Genomic DNA, 16,385 nt, shown 5'->3' with positions numbered 1-16,385 from the left:
CATTTGTGAAGATGCCTGGCTTAAAATGTCATAAGGGATGATAGTTGCTCATCTATTTTTATCTATACGCAAGAAAATGATGACTTGCAACTACAATGAATGCAAACTGTCTTTTAAGGGGAAACTTCAAGTCTTAGACAGATTGATGAAGCGATTACCAGCATTCAGTGAGATTTACCCTGAAAGAAATAGAATAGGTATGGGTCACTAATCTCTAGTGCATTCCATGCTGAAAAATAACTGCAAATAACTGATCCACAAATACCAGAACAATTCAAAAACAGTAAGCAAAAAAGTACTCTGCATGTCAATTCTAACAGACTCATGGTGCAAAGAATGTCAATTAGTGAAAAAAGGGCATCTTCTTGCATAATTCTTTGTTTTAGTGGAGATTTGTCTAACATTAACTTAAAGCTATCATCAGTGAGGATTATATTTTAGTCATGACCCCAGCTGAAATTCTCATAGTAACACCTACCATTATGCTCACTTGAAAATATCATCCCTCTCCTGAAATAAGACATTCAAGGCATCAAAAAAACATGTACATTGGAGAAATGTAGCCATGCCCTGGCAAGGCATTAATATACTCCACATCAACCTAAAAAGGTGAAATTTTAATTCCAACAGATGGCTACCTGAACACAATAGTTATGGAAGCACATAACCCATCCTTGATATTACACAGAATGTAGCAGTGTAACTTCTCTGATTAGGCAAATGTATTTTTGCCATCAAAAAAATAAGATCATTTAACTGTATCTTATAATTTCAGGAAATGGAAGTAATCCCTTTTACAGAACGATGCTCATAGCAAATTCCCAAAAAATAAGATCATTTAACTGCATCTTATAATTTCAGGAAATGGAAGTAATCCCTTTTACAGAACGATGATCATAGCAAATTCCCATCTCCAGAAATGCATAGGTCACAAACTGGAAGAATTCCAACTTGCATCAACTGCTGCAATTATTTTCTCATGAATTTGGGGACCACAACAGGCAATGATTCCTCTATCAAGTCCCTCTAGGTAAATCCCCTTTGAAAAGTCAAGTGGAGATCCTCCAGCATCAGTCACAACGCCCCCAGCTTCTTGTATTATAAGAACTCCTGCTGCATGATCCCATACTTTCTCTTTGTATCCAGCCCTTGCAAATTTCATAAATATCTCTGCATCACCTCGAGCTATAGCTGCATATTTTGCCATGCTATAAACACGCAATGGATGATTTCTGAAAAATAAGACATTCATTCAGTCATTGGACAAACTCTAATAATATTCACATAATAAATACTACAAATGGTCAAGAAACCTAAAATAAATGTCCAATGAAAAAGAAATTCCAAAACAAAAACTCACCTTAGCCCTAAACTGTGAGCAAGTCCTTCAGTGAAGGAATGGCTTGAGTTTTCTTTTTCAACTGGTTCACAAAATGTAGCCAATGCAGGATCATCGATGGATGAAACAGTGACAGGCCTTGCTAAAGTTGACAACCCCAACTTTATGATGTCATTGACCAAGGGCTCCATCCAAGCTTGCCCACTACCCTTCTGTGCAGATATCACACAGCCTTTGCTCCATACTCCAGAACCTGGTGGGTACAGTTTAGACATTAGTCGATAATAGCGATGATGATAGTTAAGCCACTCCCTTCTCATTGGATAATTGGGGCAACCGAGAACTCCAAGTACCACCTCTCCATCTTCTATCATAGCAAGAGCTACTGCATATTGATCTCCTCGTACAAAACCAAGAGTGCCATCTACTGGATCTAGTACCCAGTGTCTTCCAGTAGGTCCACCTTTAGAGTTCCCCTTGTTTATAGCATTAAGAACATCAAGAGTTCCTAGTGATTTAAGAGGGGAATCAAGCCCAAACGTCACTGCTTCACTAAGGCACTCATTCACTGTGCTGACCACTCCCTGAAGTAACTCATTTCCATCCCTTCCAGTAAGTGCTTGTGTATCTTCTTCAGCAATCATCGAAATATGCTCCTCCCCAAAATATTGTGACAACACCCAGCTAATAACTGTTTGAACACTCCAATCTGCTTTATGAATTGGAGTGAAAATAGAAACATGACAAAAGTATAGATGTGTTAAATCAAGGCCAGAGGACGCTTTCTTTGAACAAGAGTCCCTTTTTCAATAGAAAGACCACAAATCACTTTAACAAGAAAAGTACGACTTGCATTCAAAGCCTGGTCAAAATGTTTTGTGATATTATGAAATATTTATGGAACATATTTCTCCAACCCAAATGTTCTGAGCCTTTCATTATAGTGCTTATTATCCGGATTCTTTCTGGAATTCTTTCTTCCACTCAATTTGGTTATTTCTTCTCTTTTCATGCATATTTTTTTAATTTGCATTGATAACACTAAAACTAAATTTTCTTTATATTTTTCTGTTCTTCATGTGACTTACAAAATTAGTAGCTACAAGAATTCTTTGTTAGGCCTTCTGTAATTTTCATGGACGATACTATCAATTCTTACAATTAGACTTAGTGCACAGTTTCAAGGTGGTCTTTAATTCCTGGTCATTAGGTTTCTGCATATAAATCAGAGTGACTTATTCATAAGCAGACTTATTTCTGACAACCGTATAATAATCTATGAAGGCACCAAATGTGGAGAAGAGTAGACAAGAAATGGATTAGAGTGTCAATTAAGGAAATGGATTGTTAACGAATTTGAAAATAAAAGAATGCAACAAAATTGTCATTAATTACAAAATACGCATTTATCAACATAAAATGACCTCCTGTGAGAGTGGTCAGCACGGTGAATGAGTGCCATAGTAAAGCAGTGACATTTGGGCTTGATTCCCCTCAGAAATCACTAGGAACTCTTGATGTTCTTAATGCTATAAACAAGGGGCTGGAAGACAATGGGTACTAGATCCAGTAGATGGCAATCTTGGTTTTGCACAAGGAGATCAATATGCAGTAGCTCATACTATTATTACATTTATTATCTACACATAGGATTATGTACAATAGTTTTACACCCACCTTCCCCACTAATCCACAAGGGTTATTGTGAGATGAAGCATGGCTCTGAATTTTTCAAATTTCTCTCCCAAGTGCTTTCGTTAGACTGTCAACCAATTGTTTTGCAACTGAGCAATATTTTAGTTGGCATGAGTTTTCCACAGTCCATTAAGAATTGGTTTTTGGCTTAATTGTGTATATTTTTCAATCAAAATATACACATTTGAAACCAAGGCAGGCATACAATATTTTAGTTGTACATTACATCTTTCACATGATACAGAATCAAATGAAATTTTTTGTCAATGTGCATGGTTTGGTCATTGAAGACAAGATTTCTTGCCATTTTGATTGCCAAAGCGTTATTTGTGGTGTTGAAGAATCTTGTTTCACCCACAAATCTTCAAGAATCCTGCTAAGCCATAAAATTTCTCTTGTTGTCTCTGAAGCTGTCACATATTCTACTTCCACTAAAGAGAGAGCTTGCAATGAATGCTTCTTTGACTCTCTGTGATGATCATTCATAACTGCATTAGGAAACTGTTGTGACGTTTTCACACATCACCCATTGCAAATGGGGACCCGCACTTTTTGCTCCTAGGTTAGTTGTCTTTGTTTAGTCATCTAGCTAGGCAGTAGTTTCATTGGCTATTAACCTCTTGCTCGAGAGAGGATGCAGTGCAACTTCTAGGTCAGGTCAGGGTATGGGTTTTAGAGGTGATAGGTAGTCAAGTGAACAGGTGGATTTCCTCACGACCGAGCATAGAAGTGATGAACAATCAATTGAAGTGATGATGAAGATGCCTTGATGGATGAAGATAGGGAGATGTTTAAGTAAATTGAACAAGGATCAACATGATAGTGGGGGCGAATAGATAGGCTAAGTTGAAGTTAGCAAAACTGCCTAAGGCATGGATGCATTCTTCATTGCCCCAAATCCATGGCCAGGCAGGAAGGTAATAATTTTGTCCTTATGATCCATGACTTGAGAAAGGAAGGAACAATATTGATGTTTGATCAGGCAAGTGAAGAAGTCGATGAAAGGTAGAGGTGGCTGAAGCAAACATGATTTGGAGAAGTCTAAGTGAGCACCTTCCTTGCAGCCCCAAAAGCCCAGCACCTTCCTCACTCATCCTAACCCCCCGCACCTTCCTTGCATGCTCAAATCCCCAACCATTCCCTAGGCATGTTCCTCATGCCCTCAAATCCGCGGCATGTTCCTTGCTCATCAAGATCCATGACGCATTCCTTATACCCCTAAATCCCCAACCTAGCAAGGTGACTTGAAAAGTTTAGAAAACCAAGGATCTGATCACTGAAGGTGAGATGTTTTGAAAGAGAATTGAGTGAAGGAATCCCCAATGTTGAAGGTGAAAGACAAATGAAAGATGCATGTTCCTCACTGCCTCAAAAGTCCGGCGCATTCTTGACAATGTTCCTCACACATCAAAAAGTCTGGCACATTCCTTGAGCACATTCCTTGCTCCCTCAAATCCACAGCACATTCTTGTCAATGTTCCTCATCCCTTCAAAACCCCTGCATGTTCCATCACTTCAAAACCCTAACCACTCCTTAGGATCCTCCCTCACTGCCTAAAAAGTCCAGCACATTCCTTGCTGGCTGAAATCCACGACAGTCCAAGTGACATCTCAGACTGAGACCAACAAAACAGACCTCATTCAAGGTGAATTTCGGCAAGTTTATGAACAGATCTTGAGCAAATTTCACAAACCTTAAGTGCAGATCAAGGCAAACCAGGTTCTGATTTCCAGATCAGACCTGAGTGAGGGCAGTTTTTATCATTATCTTAAACAAAATCATCATTTCCAGGACCAGAAAATTCAATTCCAGAATTAAGAAGGGGTTGTGAAAAGTGTGATTTATGATAAGTTAGCATTATTCTCATTCATTCTATGGGGTTTTCATTCAAAGTATGTTGTTTTCCAGGATTGATGCAAGAAAGATGAACAACCAGGGTGAAAAGAAGATGCAAATGCAAAGGGCATTTAAGGATGAACTCAAGGAAAGACATCATCACAATCTCAAGGATACATAAGGAAACAAATTAACATCATGGAGAACTCACCAATGCACATTCAAGATACTCATGAAGGAGGCGATGGAGAACCTATCAGCATGAAAGGGAAGAATAAGAATTAGCATTATGGATGATTCATTAATAACATTCAAAAAATGAACTTCAAGACATGAGAAGAGACAAGTAAAGGCATTACAAGGCAAAGAGTAAAGATCAACATCAAAAGAGGAACATATGACTATCTTGAATTTCCTCCAGAAATCCAAGAATTATTGCTAGTACAGCAAGGAAGTGTTCCAAGCTCAAGGTTAGGATGCAACGCAAGAACAAGTTCTAGACATCCAAGACGGAGGAGTTTCCACATAAGATAAAGAGAATGCAAATATGATCAAAGCAAAAGATAGTTCCAGAAGAGTTAATCAAAGTTAGAAGATAAGGCAATTGGGAATATCTCCTACCTTTGTCTCATTCATGATTGCGCTTAGAAAATGTTGAGTATCAAAAGATATGCCTCAATCACATACAACTTGTGATGATCTACAAGAAGTAAGTACCTGAGGTGGCACCCAATAATCTTCAACCTAATCACATCATTCCAAGTCAACATGTCCAAATTCAATGCACCTGACTCATCCAACGAGGATAACTACCACATGGGGAGACACAAAATTCGATGCACCTGCCCTCACCATTCATTGGTCAGAATTCAATAAAGGACATGTGTCCTAAAAATGTAATTTTAGCATTGGTAAAGCATTAAATGCTATGTAATGGGTGTAACAAACCCGAATTAGGGTTTCTATCTTTCAATCTTGGCCATTGATGTGGACTTGATCCTAGCCATTCAATTGTATTGAGAACACTCTATAAGGCTCCACTTCCTCATTTGTAAAGGTTAATAGTTTAATAGCAGGTAGCAAGCAGTTACCAGTTAGGAGTAGAGTAGGAGAAGGCAGAAATTGTTACCAAGCTTGTAAATAAACATCCTTTTCATTGAATTTATGGTGGAATGTGTTGTTTCTTCTACATAATTTCATGGTTTCTTGTTGTATCCTCATGTTAGATGGTGTTGATTAGATGGATGGAAGCTATTGTGGATGATTAATGGTGAAATTCGCATGTTCATACTACTAGTATTTTGCTGCTTGTGAAGTATCTCGCGCGGTCAACTGAACTCTTTATAAACATAACTTCGATTGCTACTTGGTCATTCATATGCATCCCCTTGATGGTGTCTATATTGTTGGTGGTGATTTGAATATCATAAGACTACCTTAGAAGATCACACTAGCTTTGTGAAGTTGTTGCTTTGCATAGCAAAGCAAAGTCTAGTAGAATGTCACTAAGTCATTCATAGTCTCTTACATTCTAGGATTAGACTAGCTTTCTAAACCCTATCTCTTTTGCCTTTTGTTTTAAAGTCAAGAAAATTTCCACATTCCAGCAACATTCAAACATTCAGGTTCAATGTAAGTCCCCCTTGTGATTCCAGCAAATCACATCACAATCACTGAGCCTATCTATGTATAAGATCAAGACCTAACTATCGGAACCTTGGAGTCGTCTCATTTGATCACATTGTTTAGCATCTGAGAGGTCTTTGTTCAAGAGAGGATAGAATACTTAGTATTTTATTCTGTGTTGCATGATGTCATAAAAAACACATAAAACTTATGTAGATTCCCCTTCTTCCAAGTCACCTACATAGTTTGAATTTGAATATCCAACTAATTAAAAATCTTGTGCCTTGCAGTATTTAATTTCATAGGTCAAAGTTCCCTTGAGATATTGAAGAGCTATATTTGCTGCTACTGAATGGCAACGGCAAAGAAGGTGAAGGGTTGGACTCACATGAAATGGCAGTTTCGAGAATGTGAAAGACATGAAGAAATGAATCAATCAAATAAATTTTAGGGAATGCAAAATATAGGGGAGGAGGCATCGATGGTGGAAAGGGTGTTGGCCCAATACAAAAACAAAACAAGGCTGAGCATGTGGATCTCTGCTGAGAAGAGAGATCGAGGGTGGTGAGTGTAACTGCCCCAAGGAGGAGTTATGTAGTGAGAAAGAGGGCCCAGGAAGGATTCAAAGGGCATTGAACAAGTATAAGGGTGTGGGCTATGCTAGGAAATTAGAAGAGCCTCATTGGAGGCATGGTGATTGTCTTCGAAGGTTCATGTGTAGAATGTAGCAGAAGAAATATGACCAACATAAGATGCTGTATGGAGGCATCATAGAAGTGGCAGCATAGAGAAAGAGCATGTTGGATAAGAGGAGATTGGTATGGAGACAGTCTCTGTGTCAAGAGGCATGAGTTTCAAAATTGTTAGAGGGGACATGAAGGCCATTTGTTCCTTTGTAATTTGTATTGCAAGTTTTTATCTTCAATAAAATATAGATTGAAGTTGTGTCTTCCATTAAGTTGAGCATTGTGATTTATTTCTAGTTGCAGCTAACCGTACTGCATCAGATGTGGAGACTAATTGTCTCACATTCAATGGAGATGTGGTTTTTGATTAAGAAGGTGGACCTTTTTTGCTCTCTTCTCCCATCCAGTGTCCTGAAGATCAGCCTCTGCAGACAAAAGATTTAGATGTTAGGCTTCCGCTAGCTCCACATGAAGGGAGGGATTCTTATGGTTTTGAATTTGAAGTTGTGAAATCTCCTAGACATGGCATTGTTCCACCAGAGTTCCCTCGAGATAACCAGGATCAACATCTAGATGATTTTATTCTAGGCAGCCCAAGTCATGTTGATACTCCTAATTTGGAAGCAAATGGTTCTGCTCTCCAACCTAAGTGGTGGGAAAAGCTAATCAGTGATGTTCGGGTCGATGAGCTTGTTAAGGGTAAATCTTCTAGAGGCAAGAGCAAGAAGAAAAATATAGTCAATTTTGCTCTTATGGGCAACATTCAAAGTGCTTATGAACCCCAGACTTATTCAAAGGCGAAAGGTAAACCTAAATAGGAAAAGGCTATGGAAGTTGAACATCATAGTCTTCTGAAGAATAACACTTGGCAATTGTTAGATCTTCCACCAAGGAAGAAACCCATTGGCTACACATGGGTCTATAAAGTGAAGTACAAAGTTGATGGAACACTTTATAAATACAAAGCTTGGTTGGTGGCTAAAGGCTTTTCACAAAAAGCAGGTGATGACTACAAGGAAACCTTTGCTCCTACAACAAAGATGAGCACCATTTAATTGGTTCTAGCAATTGCAGCACAGTCTAGCTAGAAAGTCCATCATATGGATGTGTGAAGAGTGCTTTCCTCAATAATCAATAATGATTTGGATGAACAAGTCTACATGACACAACCTCAAAGTTTAAAGGTTGCAAGTAAAGAGCACCAGGTATGCAAACTGGTGAAGGCTCTTTAAGGCCTAAAACAAGCCCCAAGGCATGGTACATCAAGATTGGTTAATATTTGGTTGAACAGGGCTTTCATAGGGGACCTTCGGATCCCAACTTGTATGTTGAAAGTGCTAGTAATGAAATCATTTTTCTTGTCATCTATGTGGATAATATCATCATTACTAGTAATGGAGCACAGTTGCTTGAGCAAATCAAACTAAATTTGTGTCAGGCATTTGATATGACAAATTTGGGACTTATGCATTATTGTCTCGGTGTAGAGGTTTGGCAGACAGGTGGCAACATTTTCATTTCTTAGTTGAAGTATGCCAAGAGTTTGTTGGATAACTTCAGGACGACAGATTACAAACATTCATCTACACCTATGGAGAAAGGGCTGAAACTATCAACCAAATCAAATTCACCAGTGGTGAATAAGTTAGCATTTAGGCAACTAATTGGCAATCTCATCTATCTTACAGCCACCAGACCTAATCTTAGTTATGCTATGAGCTACATATATCATTCCATAACAGCCCCTAAAGCACAGCATTGGGTTGCAACAAAGCGTGTACTGAGATATGTGAAAGGGACACCTGACTTTGGCATTCTATACAGCAGAAGCAAAAATCCTCAACTGATTGGTTTTACAGGCTCTGATTGGGAAGGTTTATTGATGACAAGAAGTTTACTTTTGGGAATGTCTTTAGTCTTGGGACCAATAAGAAACAGTAGGCGGTAACTCTTCTCTTGACAAAAGTAGAGTATGGGGAAATGAAAAAGAAGCATGTGAGGCAATATGGCCACAAAGGATGCTTTCTAACATGAAAATATCTCAAGCAGGGCCTGCACTCTTGTTTTGTGACAATCAAGGGGTGCTAAAACTTGCCAAGAATCCAATCTTCCACAAGCGAACCAAACATGTAAAGCTTCATTATCATTTCATCAGACAACTTGTTGAAAATGGAATTGTAATCTTGCAATATGTTCCAACAGTGGACCAAACTACAGACATTCTCACCAAGTCTTTGAGCTCGGACAAGTTTGTAAAATTTAGGGGGCAACTTGGTGTAGTTGATAGGATGACCATTAAGGGAGAGTATTAAAGTAATTAACGTATTATTTAATGGTCATTTTAGTTCTTTTATGTTATTTAGTTAGTTTCTACTTCTGCTCTTTAGTTCACAATTGTTTTGTTTAGAATTTAGAAACATCATTATGTAATGTATTATTTAAGGGGTCTTTCATCTCCTTGTTTAATTCAATCAATTACCATTTCACACAATCCACAAATATTGATCAAATTTTGTCAAATGGCTTTTGCAAGCACCTTAAGGGAAACATTTGACAAAGTTCTATGGCATGCAGCCTTTATTACAATGACAGCCTGTTGCTACTACAATTCACCAGCTGCAATGGACCACGTGAAAGGTGATGTGAACAGATATGGAGTGTGTGTAATGGGACTTCCCAGCATAAGCACAAAAAAAAAGTAAGAGTGACATCAAATAAAGAAATATAATACTTGAATCACAAGGTTCCCTCTTAAATTAGAAATCTAGGCAGAAGTGGCATGAAAGAAATTAATACCCCATTACATGGACAGAGAAAAGAAAGGTTTTTTAGACTAAAGTGCCTCTTCCATGAAGTAGATTTCCAGGGGCATGGCTAGGGACATCTAGGTTGACACTAACAACTAATAGCCTCCTCTAATGGTTTGTATGGCAATCAGTCGCAAGTGATGGATGAGTTTTTAAAGTGGATCCAGAAAAATAATAAAACTTATGTAAAGAAATATGAATATGGTAACTGCTACTGATTAAGAAGCATACCATTACAAGTTGGATCAAATAAAAAACATAAATTTTGCATTTCCAAAGATCAACTTTTCTGCCGCAAACATTGATGATGATATTGTGACGAGCAAAATGAAGACAAGATCATATTACATTGATGGCATTGATAAGTTATGTGATACAAATACCTAACATGTGAATGTTAGCACTTGGTCAAAGGGGTGGTTGAATAAAATACTCAAGACTTCATCATTGTCTGTTGTTTAATTACAGATATTGGATACTTAAGTATGATCATTTTTCAAATTTGATGAGAGTGTGCATCGAGCACTATCTGCACGCTATACTCCCAAGAAATGAATGGGATATGATTTTAGAAATCAGACCCAGGTTTTTTCATTTTTTTGTGATTGTACTAATGATTCCAAGGGTCATCGTCCACATAGTTGACAGTGCAGGAAAGCAACCAGTGCACTGACTATTAATTTGAGAGAGCATAGATCCTACTGCAAGCTTTTAATTGTTAACTGAATTCATGATATCATTTAAGTCATTGGGTCCCACTTTATATTTTTAAGTGACCTAAATGGCTTAAACTGTTATAGGATTCAAAATGGTTACAAAATGTATTTGAGGTAGTTACAAGTTAGTTGTGACTTGTAAGTTGTAAGTATCTAAAAGTGAAATAAAAGAACATTCATTGTATTCAGTGCAGATCTTCTTCAGAAATCAACAAGTAGAGAACTTGGAGAGTAATTGCTAAATTTTGTGGAGACACTTTACTATAATACAAAAGACCTCTAGCAATTTTTTTATGCATTGAAGGCATCTATATTTTGTGAAGAACTATTCTATCTTGTGGATTCTTTGTTTGTTTTCATGAGATCTTGTTACATGTTGGTTGATGGAACTACTCACACCCATTTGGTCCTGGTCCTCTACTATATTTTGAGTGGATATTCGATACTTTGCAGCATAGCACTATAAGAAGGAATTTTGCTTTACTTCTCTGAGTAGTGTAGTTTCTTTATTGTTGCACATGGTATCTGATTATTTATTTTCTGAAAACACTTTGTATGTATGCAAATATGCTTGAATAGTCCCCCATTGTAAGATTTAAAAGGCATTCAATAAAAGGAAACCTGACCCAATAATAGAAAAAGGGCTTTGTCCCACTAGCTGCCCCTATTCAATTTCTGCAAACAAATTTTGGGGATAATAAGTATATTCCCTCGGATTCTCAGGTTGTTGATATTTTGACAAAGCCCCTAACTAAAAGGAAGTTTGAGATTCTGAAGGAGAAACTTGGATTGATGAACCTTTTCCTCACAAAGAGAGTGTGTTAAAGAGGTTTTGTTTGGTTAGTGTTATCACAGTGATGTCACAGCAGTGACAGCAGCATATCTTGACTTGTGCATAGCAGAGAGAGTTCAGATGGAGAGGACATGGTTATGTAGGAGAGTAACACCCAGTTATGTAGGAGAATAAAACCTGGTTATGTAGGATGTACTAAACTTCTTTCAGATCCGGTTTGAGTTAACTATTTGAAACTTGAATAAGTTGTTGATCTCAAGCTTGCAAAACTCGCTAAAGACTCACAAAACTTGTGAGTACTCACAGGCCAATTCACTAGGTGAGTCACTCGCCCAATAACTCACTGATGAGTTTTGTAAAATTTGCAGCAATTTTTGCTTTAAAAACTCGCAAGTAAATGCAAAAAATCACGACTTTTCCTTAAAAAATCATCCAAATTCATATAATTTAGTTTTTCTTGCTACACCTCAACCCCATCGGGGGGCGTTGCCACCAAAACCCTACAAGGGGTGCTACCCCTTGAACCCGTTGGGGTTGTGTTGATGTGTTTTTTATGCACATGCGAACACAGAATAAAATACCAAGGTATCTTATCCTCTCTTAAACAAAGTTTCCCTGAATGCTGAAGATTTTGCCTAAGGATCAATCGAGGCAACTCCAAGGTTCTAATATGTAGGTTCTCTACGTGTGGATAAGCTCTTGTGGTATGATGTGATTTTGCTGGAATCACAAGGGGACTTATGTCTGAATGCCTAAGCTTCTGATTTGTTGGAACTTGAATCCTATCTACTAGCTGGAAGATAAAGAAATGGCAAAAGCATAGGGTTTAGAGAATCTATTCTAGGACCTAAAATGCAAGAAGATGGATGAACGACTAGGTGGAGTCCTATTAGGCTAGGTCTCACCATCAGGTTGAACAATCCGACACCAACTCAGTGCGATCTTCTAGGGGAATTTTGAAGATGTTCAAATCATAATTGTCAAACACTGATCACCATTCAAGTTAATGCATGACCAATAGACGCATAACGACTCGAGATTAAGTTCATTCAATGCCAGTTGACCACGCAGGGCACACTTACAATCAGCAAGAGGCTAGTAGTTTGGACTAGACGGATTCCACACAAGTGCATTCAGTAACTTCCTTAATTCAATCTAATTATATGTCATCTAAAATGAAGATTCAACAAGAGACCATGCATATTGTAAAGAAAGGACATATTTCACCATAACTTCAATGAAAATGGAGTTCATTTATAATTTAGGCAACAATTTCTTGCCTTCTCCTCCTAATCTACTCTAATTGCTACTCTATTCACTACTCTAGCTACTAACTCCTATTAGCTAACTCTTAACTATTAACCTTTATAAATGAAGAGCTAGAGCCTTATATAGGGAGCCCTTTTCAATTTGATGGCTCTGATTGATTTACAATCAATGGCTAGGATTACAAGATAAAAACCCTAATTAGGGTTTGTTATAACAAACTCCTTTAGCCAATGAGAAAATTACATTTCATGAGTGTGGACCAATAGATGACAGGGGTAGGTGCCTCGAAGTTTGTGCCATCACTAGTGAGTCAGGTACATTGAATCTAGACATGCTGAGGTGGAGCTATCTGACTGAAGGAATAGTGACTAGGATGCCGCCTTGTCTGGTACTTGCCTTGGTTGATCTTCTTCTGTCCTTGATGTACTTGATGAATGGTGTACCTCTCCTTGACCCTCTTGTGTTTGATGAAGCCCCTTTATGGTCAGATCACTCCTTAGTAGCCCACTTCGCCTTGAAATGCTTACAAAATCTTTCCTCTGACATTATGTGATCTCTTAATGCGGTAGAACGAGGTCCTTGAAAATGGTTTGGTCTATTACTTGCAACCCTCTGAACTAAACACTTGAAGTCCTTAACACTTTGAGTCTTCTCTTATGTGCTTGAAGTGTCCTTGATGAATAATGGAACTGGAAAAGGTTGCCCTATCCTGGCTTGATCTCCCTCGAACTTGATTTTGTTGATCTGCAAAATAAACAAAAGATGATTAAGTATACATAATATATTTATTCTAATATAGCATTTCTCATCTTAAATCATCAACAGGAAGGCATTAGAATCAACATCGCTTTAAAACCCTCTAGAAGGACAGGACCTATGATAAAATGCGCTTTGGATCCTCTCTAGGGATAGGACCTATAATGTGATTTTCGCTCTGGATCCTTCTCTCATGAAGACATCACATATTTGACCCTCAAAATGGCCTAAGAGAAGGATTTCGCTTTCGACCTAGGCCAAGGATAGGACCTATAATAAAATTCACTTTGGATCCTCTTCAAGGACAAGCCGAATAAAGAAATTCGCTCTGGACCCTTTGGAAGGGTCAGGAGCGAAATTGACTTTTCTGGACAAATCCTTCACATTTTGTGATCACAACTCACTCAAATGCATGCCTAGGGATACCTCCAAGTTCAATCAACCTCCATCAACATTAGGCTTGACACAAAATTGGGAGCAAAAGAGATTCCAAGAAAATTCGCTCTGGACCCTTTGGAAGGGTCAAGAGCGAAATTTGTGATTTAGCCTCAATTCTATCATTTCATTGCCTCAAATCACTTTTCAAGGGCAAGTACATATCAATTCTTTCCCAACCATGCCTTAGGAATCAAGATCTTGATCTCAAACATGAGCAAAATAGAGGTTTTAGGAATTTCGCTTTGGACCCTTTGGAAGGGTCAGGGGCGAAATTTGCATTTTAGGCCTAAATCTTCCACCCTTTCACCCCTCACTTGCTTCCAAGGCATGATGACATCCTAGCTAAGGCTTTGTTGTGACCATTTCACACATCGCCCCATCGCAAATGGGGACCCCCTCTTTTTGCTTGTCTTTCGCTCGCTTTTGCTTTCGTTTTTAGGATTTTGTTAGTCGGTTAGTCGTCTGGATTTAGGGTCAAGCCTTAGGGTTTTAAATTTTGTCTTTTCAGGCCAAAATCCAGTCGTTTTTGAGAGCTTTTGAGCTTCCTTTTCTAGGATGCAAATTTTGAATGCAATGAATTCGCCAAAATGGTCTAATTTCCAATTGGAATGTTGATGCAGAGCTCAAATTTGTCTAAGTATTGAAAGTGAAATGTGAATTTTTGTCCGATTGAATATTTTGACCAAATTTTGACTTTTTTGATTTTGATCCTGGGCATTGGAATTGATTTGTTTTCGCCTCGTGAAATGTTAAAATGTGAAAAATCATGTTATTTTGGCCTGTAGGAGCAAAATCGCTCCTGTCCCTCAGTGAAGGACGGGAGCTCATTTTCAAATATCTCATCATCCCTGCAGAGTCCAGACAAATTTCAAGTTGGAAGTGATGGAGAACGGCGATATCTTTCCATTGAATATAAATTGAAGATTTTCATGAGCACAGAAATGCCTCCAGGAGGAAAATCGCTCCTATCCCTCAGTGAAGGACCGGAGCTACAAATTCAATTTCGCCTTGTCCTTGCAAGATTTTGATGACTTAGCAATTTGAAAGGGTCCGAAGGAAGATGCTTTGCCAAATGAATATAATTTGAGATGCAAAAATGAAGGAGAATAACCTTGAATGCAAAGTTCGCTCCTGTCCCTCTCCAAGGGACCAGAGCGATTTCCTGCATTAGACAGAATCCAGGCAAATGTCAAGGCAAGTTTACGTTCAAAAACAAGGGAAAACATGAGATGGACGCATTGAATACAAATTGAAGATTTTTTGGACGTCCACAAAGGTCCTAAATGTCTAGTTCGCTCCTGTCCCTCAGGAAGGGACCAGAGCGATTTTTGATATAAATGATTTTCTTGCAAAGTTACAGATGATGTTAAGGCATGAACGAATGGAGTGAAGAAAGACGAATCCGTTGAATATAGACTTGGAACCTGACAAAGTGAGATAAAGGCTACAAAAGGAGGATCGCTCCTGTCCCTCTCCAAGGGACCAGGGCGATACAATGGTGATGTTACTTCCTATGCAAGTTCAAGGTCGATCCAAGTCAAGACAAGGTGGCGAGGGACATTTCAAGGCGTCTTTAGCAAGCACAAACATTAAAAGATCGTCACAATGATGAAATTCGCATCCTAGGACATAGATCGCTCCTGTCCCTCTCCAAGGGACCAGGGCGATGTTAGATGCATTGGCCATTTCATGCAAAATTTACGTAAGGACAAGACTTCGCAATGTTTTAGAGGGTCCAAGGCATCGTATGAAGATAATTCGCAAGAGTTTTCAACGTCCAAACATCGCCAAACAATGTAAAAGCCTCACATCGCTCCTGTCCTTTGGACAAGGACCAAGGCGATACTATCAAAAGCACTCATTTTCCTTCAAGATCCAAGCTAGGCGAGGTTAGGTAAGGTGAAGGACGACGTTTGAAGGACATCACAACGAGGATCAAGGTTTAAAGTTGACAAGGTCAAGGAGAAAACATGGATCGCTCATGTCCCTCTCCAAGGGACAAGGGCGATGATCCCTTTAATACGCCCAAACACTTCATGCGAGCAAATGGAATAAGCGCAAAAGACACGAACAAAGGATGTTATTCGCCAACAATGAAAGATCGAGGAACAAAGATGCAAGATGAACGTGGAAACAAGAGGATCGCTCCTGTCCTTTGGACAAGGACCAGGGCGATGTACACTCAAAAGGCACTTAAGCACACATGCAAAGCAATCAAATGCGAAGAACCTATCAAGATGATCGATTTTCAACGTGGAGATGAAGGAGTTGATCGTGAAAAAATGCAAAATCAGGACAAAAATGTTGAATCGCTCCTGTCCCTCTCCAAGGGACCAGAGCGATGAGGTACGTCCCTTTGTCTTCCAATTTTGGCGCCAAGTAAGCAATTCGAATTTTCCTCAAATGCTAAATCGATTTAAAAA

At 38.6% G+C, this 16,385-nt stretch overlaps 1 protein-coding gene across 4 annotated transcripts in view; it reads right to left on the bottom strand.

Annotated features, from left to right (window-relative positions):
* Positions 1 to 486: 486 nt before the first annotated feature.
* The window catches only part of LOC131041710 (PAP-specific phosphatase HAL2-like), a 39,666-nt gene continuing 23,767 nt past the window's right edge, over positions 487 to 16,385 (bottom strand). For 2 of the 4 annotated variants that reach the window (XM_059207931.1, XM_057974896.2), the window contains 2 exons: positions 1,361 to 2,051; positions 487 to 1,232 (listed from right to left, as the gene is read on the bottom strand). In XM_059207931.1, coding sequence (XP_059063914.1) covers positions 929 to 1,232; positions 1,361 to 2,051 — 995 coding nt within the window. In that variant the 3' untranslated portion in view covers positions 487 to 928. The remainder of the gene's footprint in view (positions 1,233 to 1,360; positions 2,052 to 16,385) is intronic. The other 2 variants (XM_059207932.1, XM_057974897.2) reach the window with 1 other exon arrangement.

The sequence above is a fragment of the Cryptomeria japonica genome, chromosome 7, assembly GCF_030272615.1.
Source record: "Cryptomeria japonica chromosome 7, Sugi_1.0, whole genome shotgun sequence".
In the NCBI taxonomy this organism is placed as follows: Eukaryota; Viridiplantae; Streptophyta; class Pinopsida; order Cupressales; family Cupressaceae; genus Cryptomeria; species Cryptomeria japonica.
Note: the sequence above shows the minus strand (reverse complement) of the source record. Positions and strands in the feature narration are given on the sequence as shown.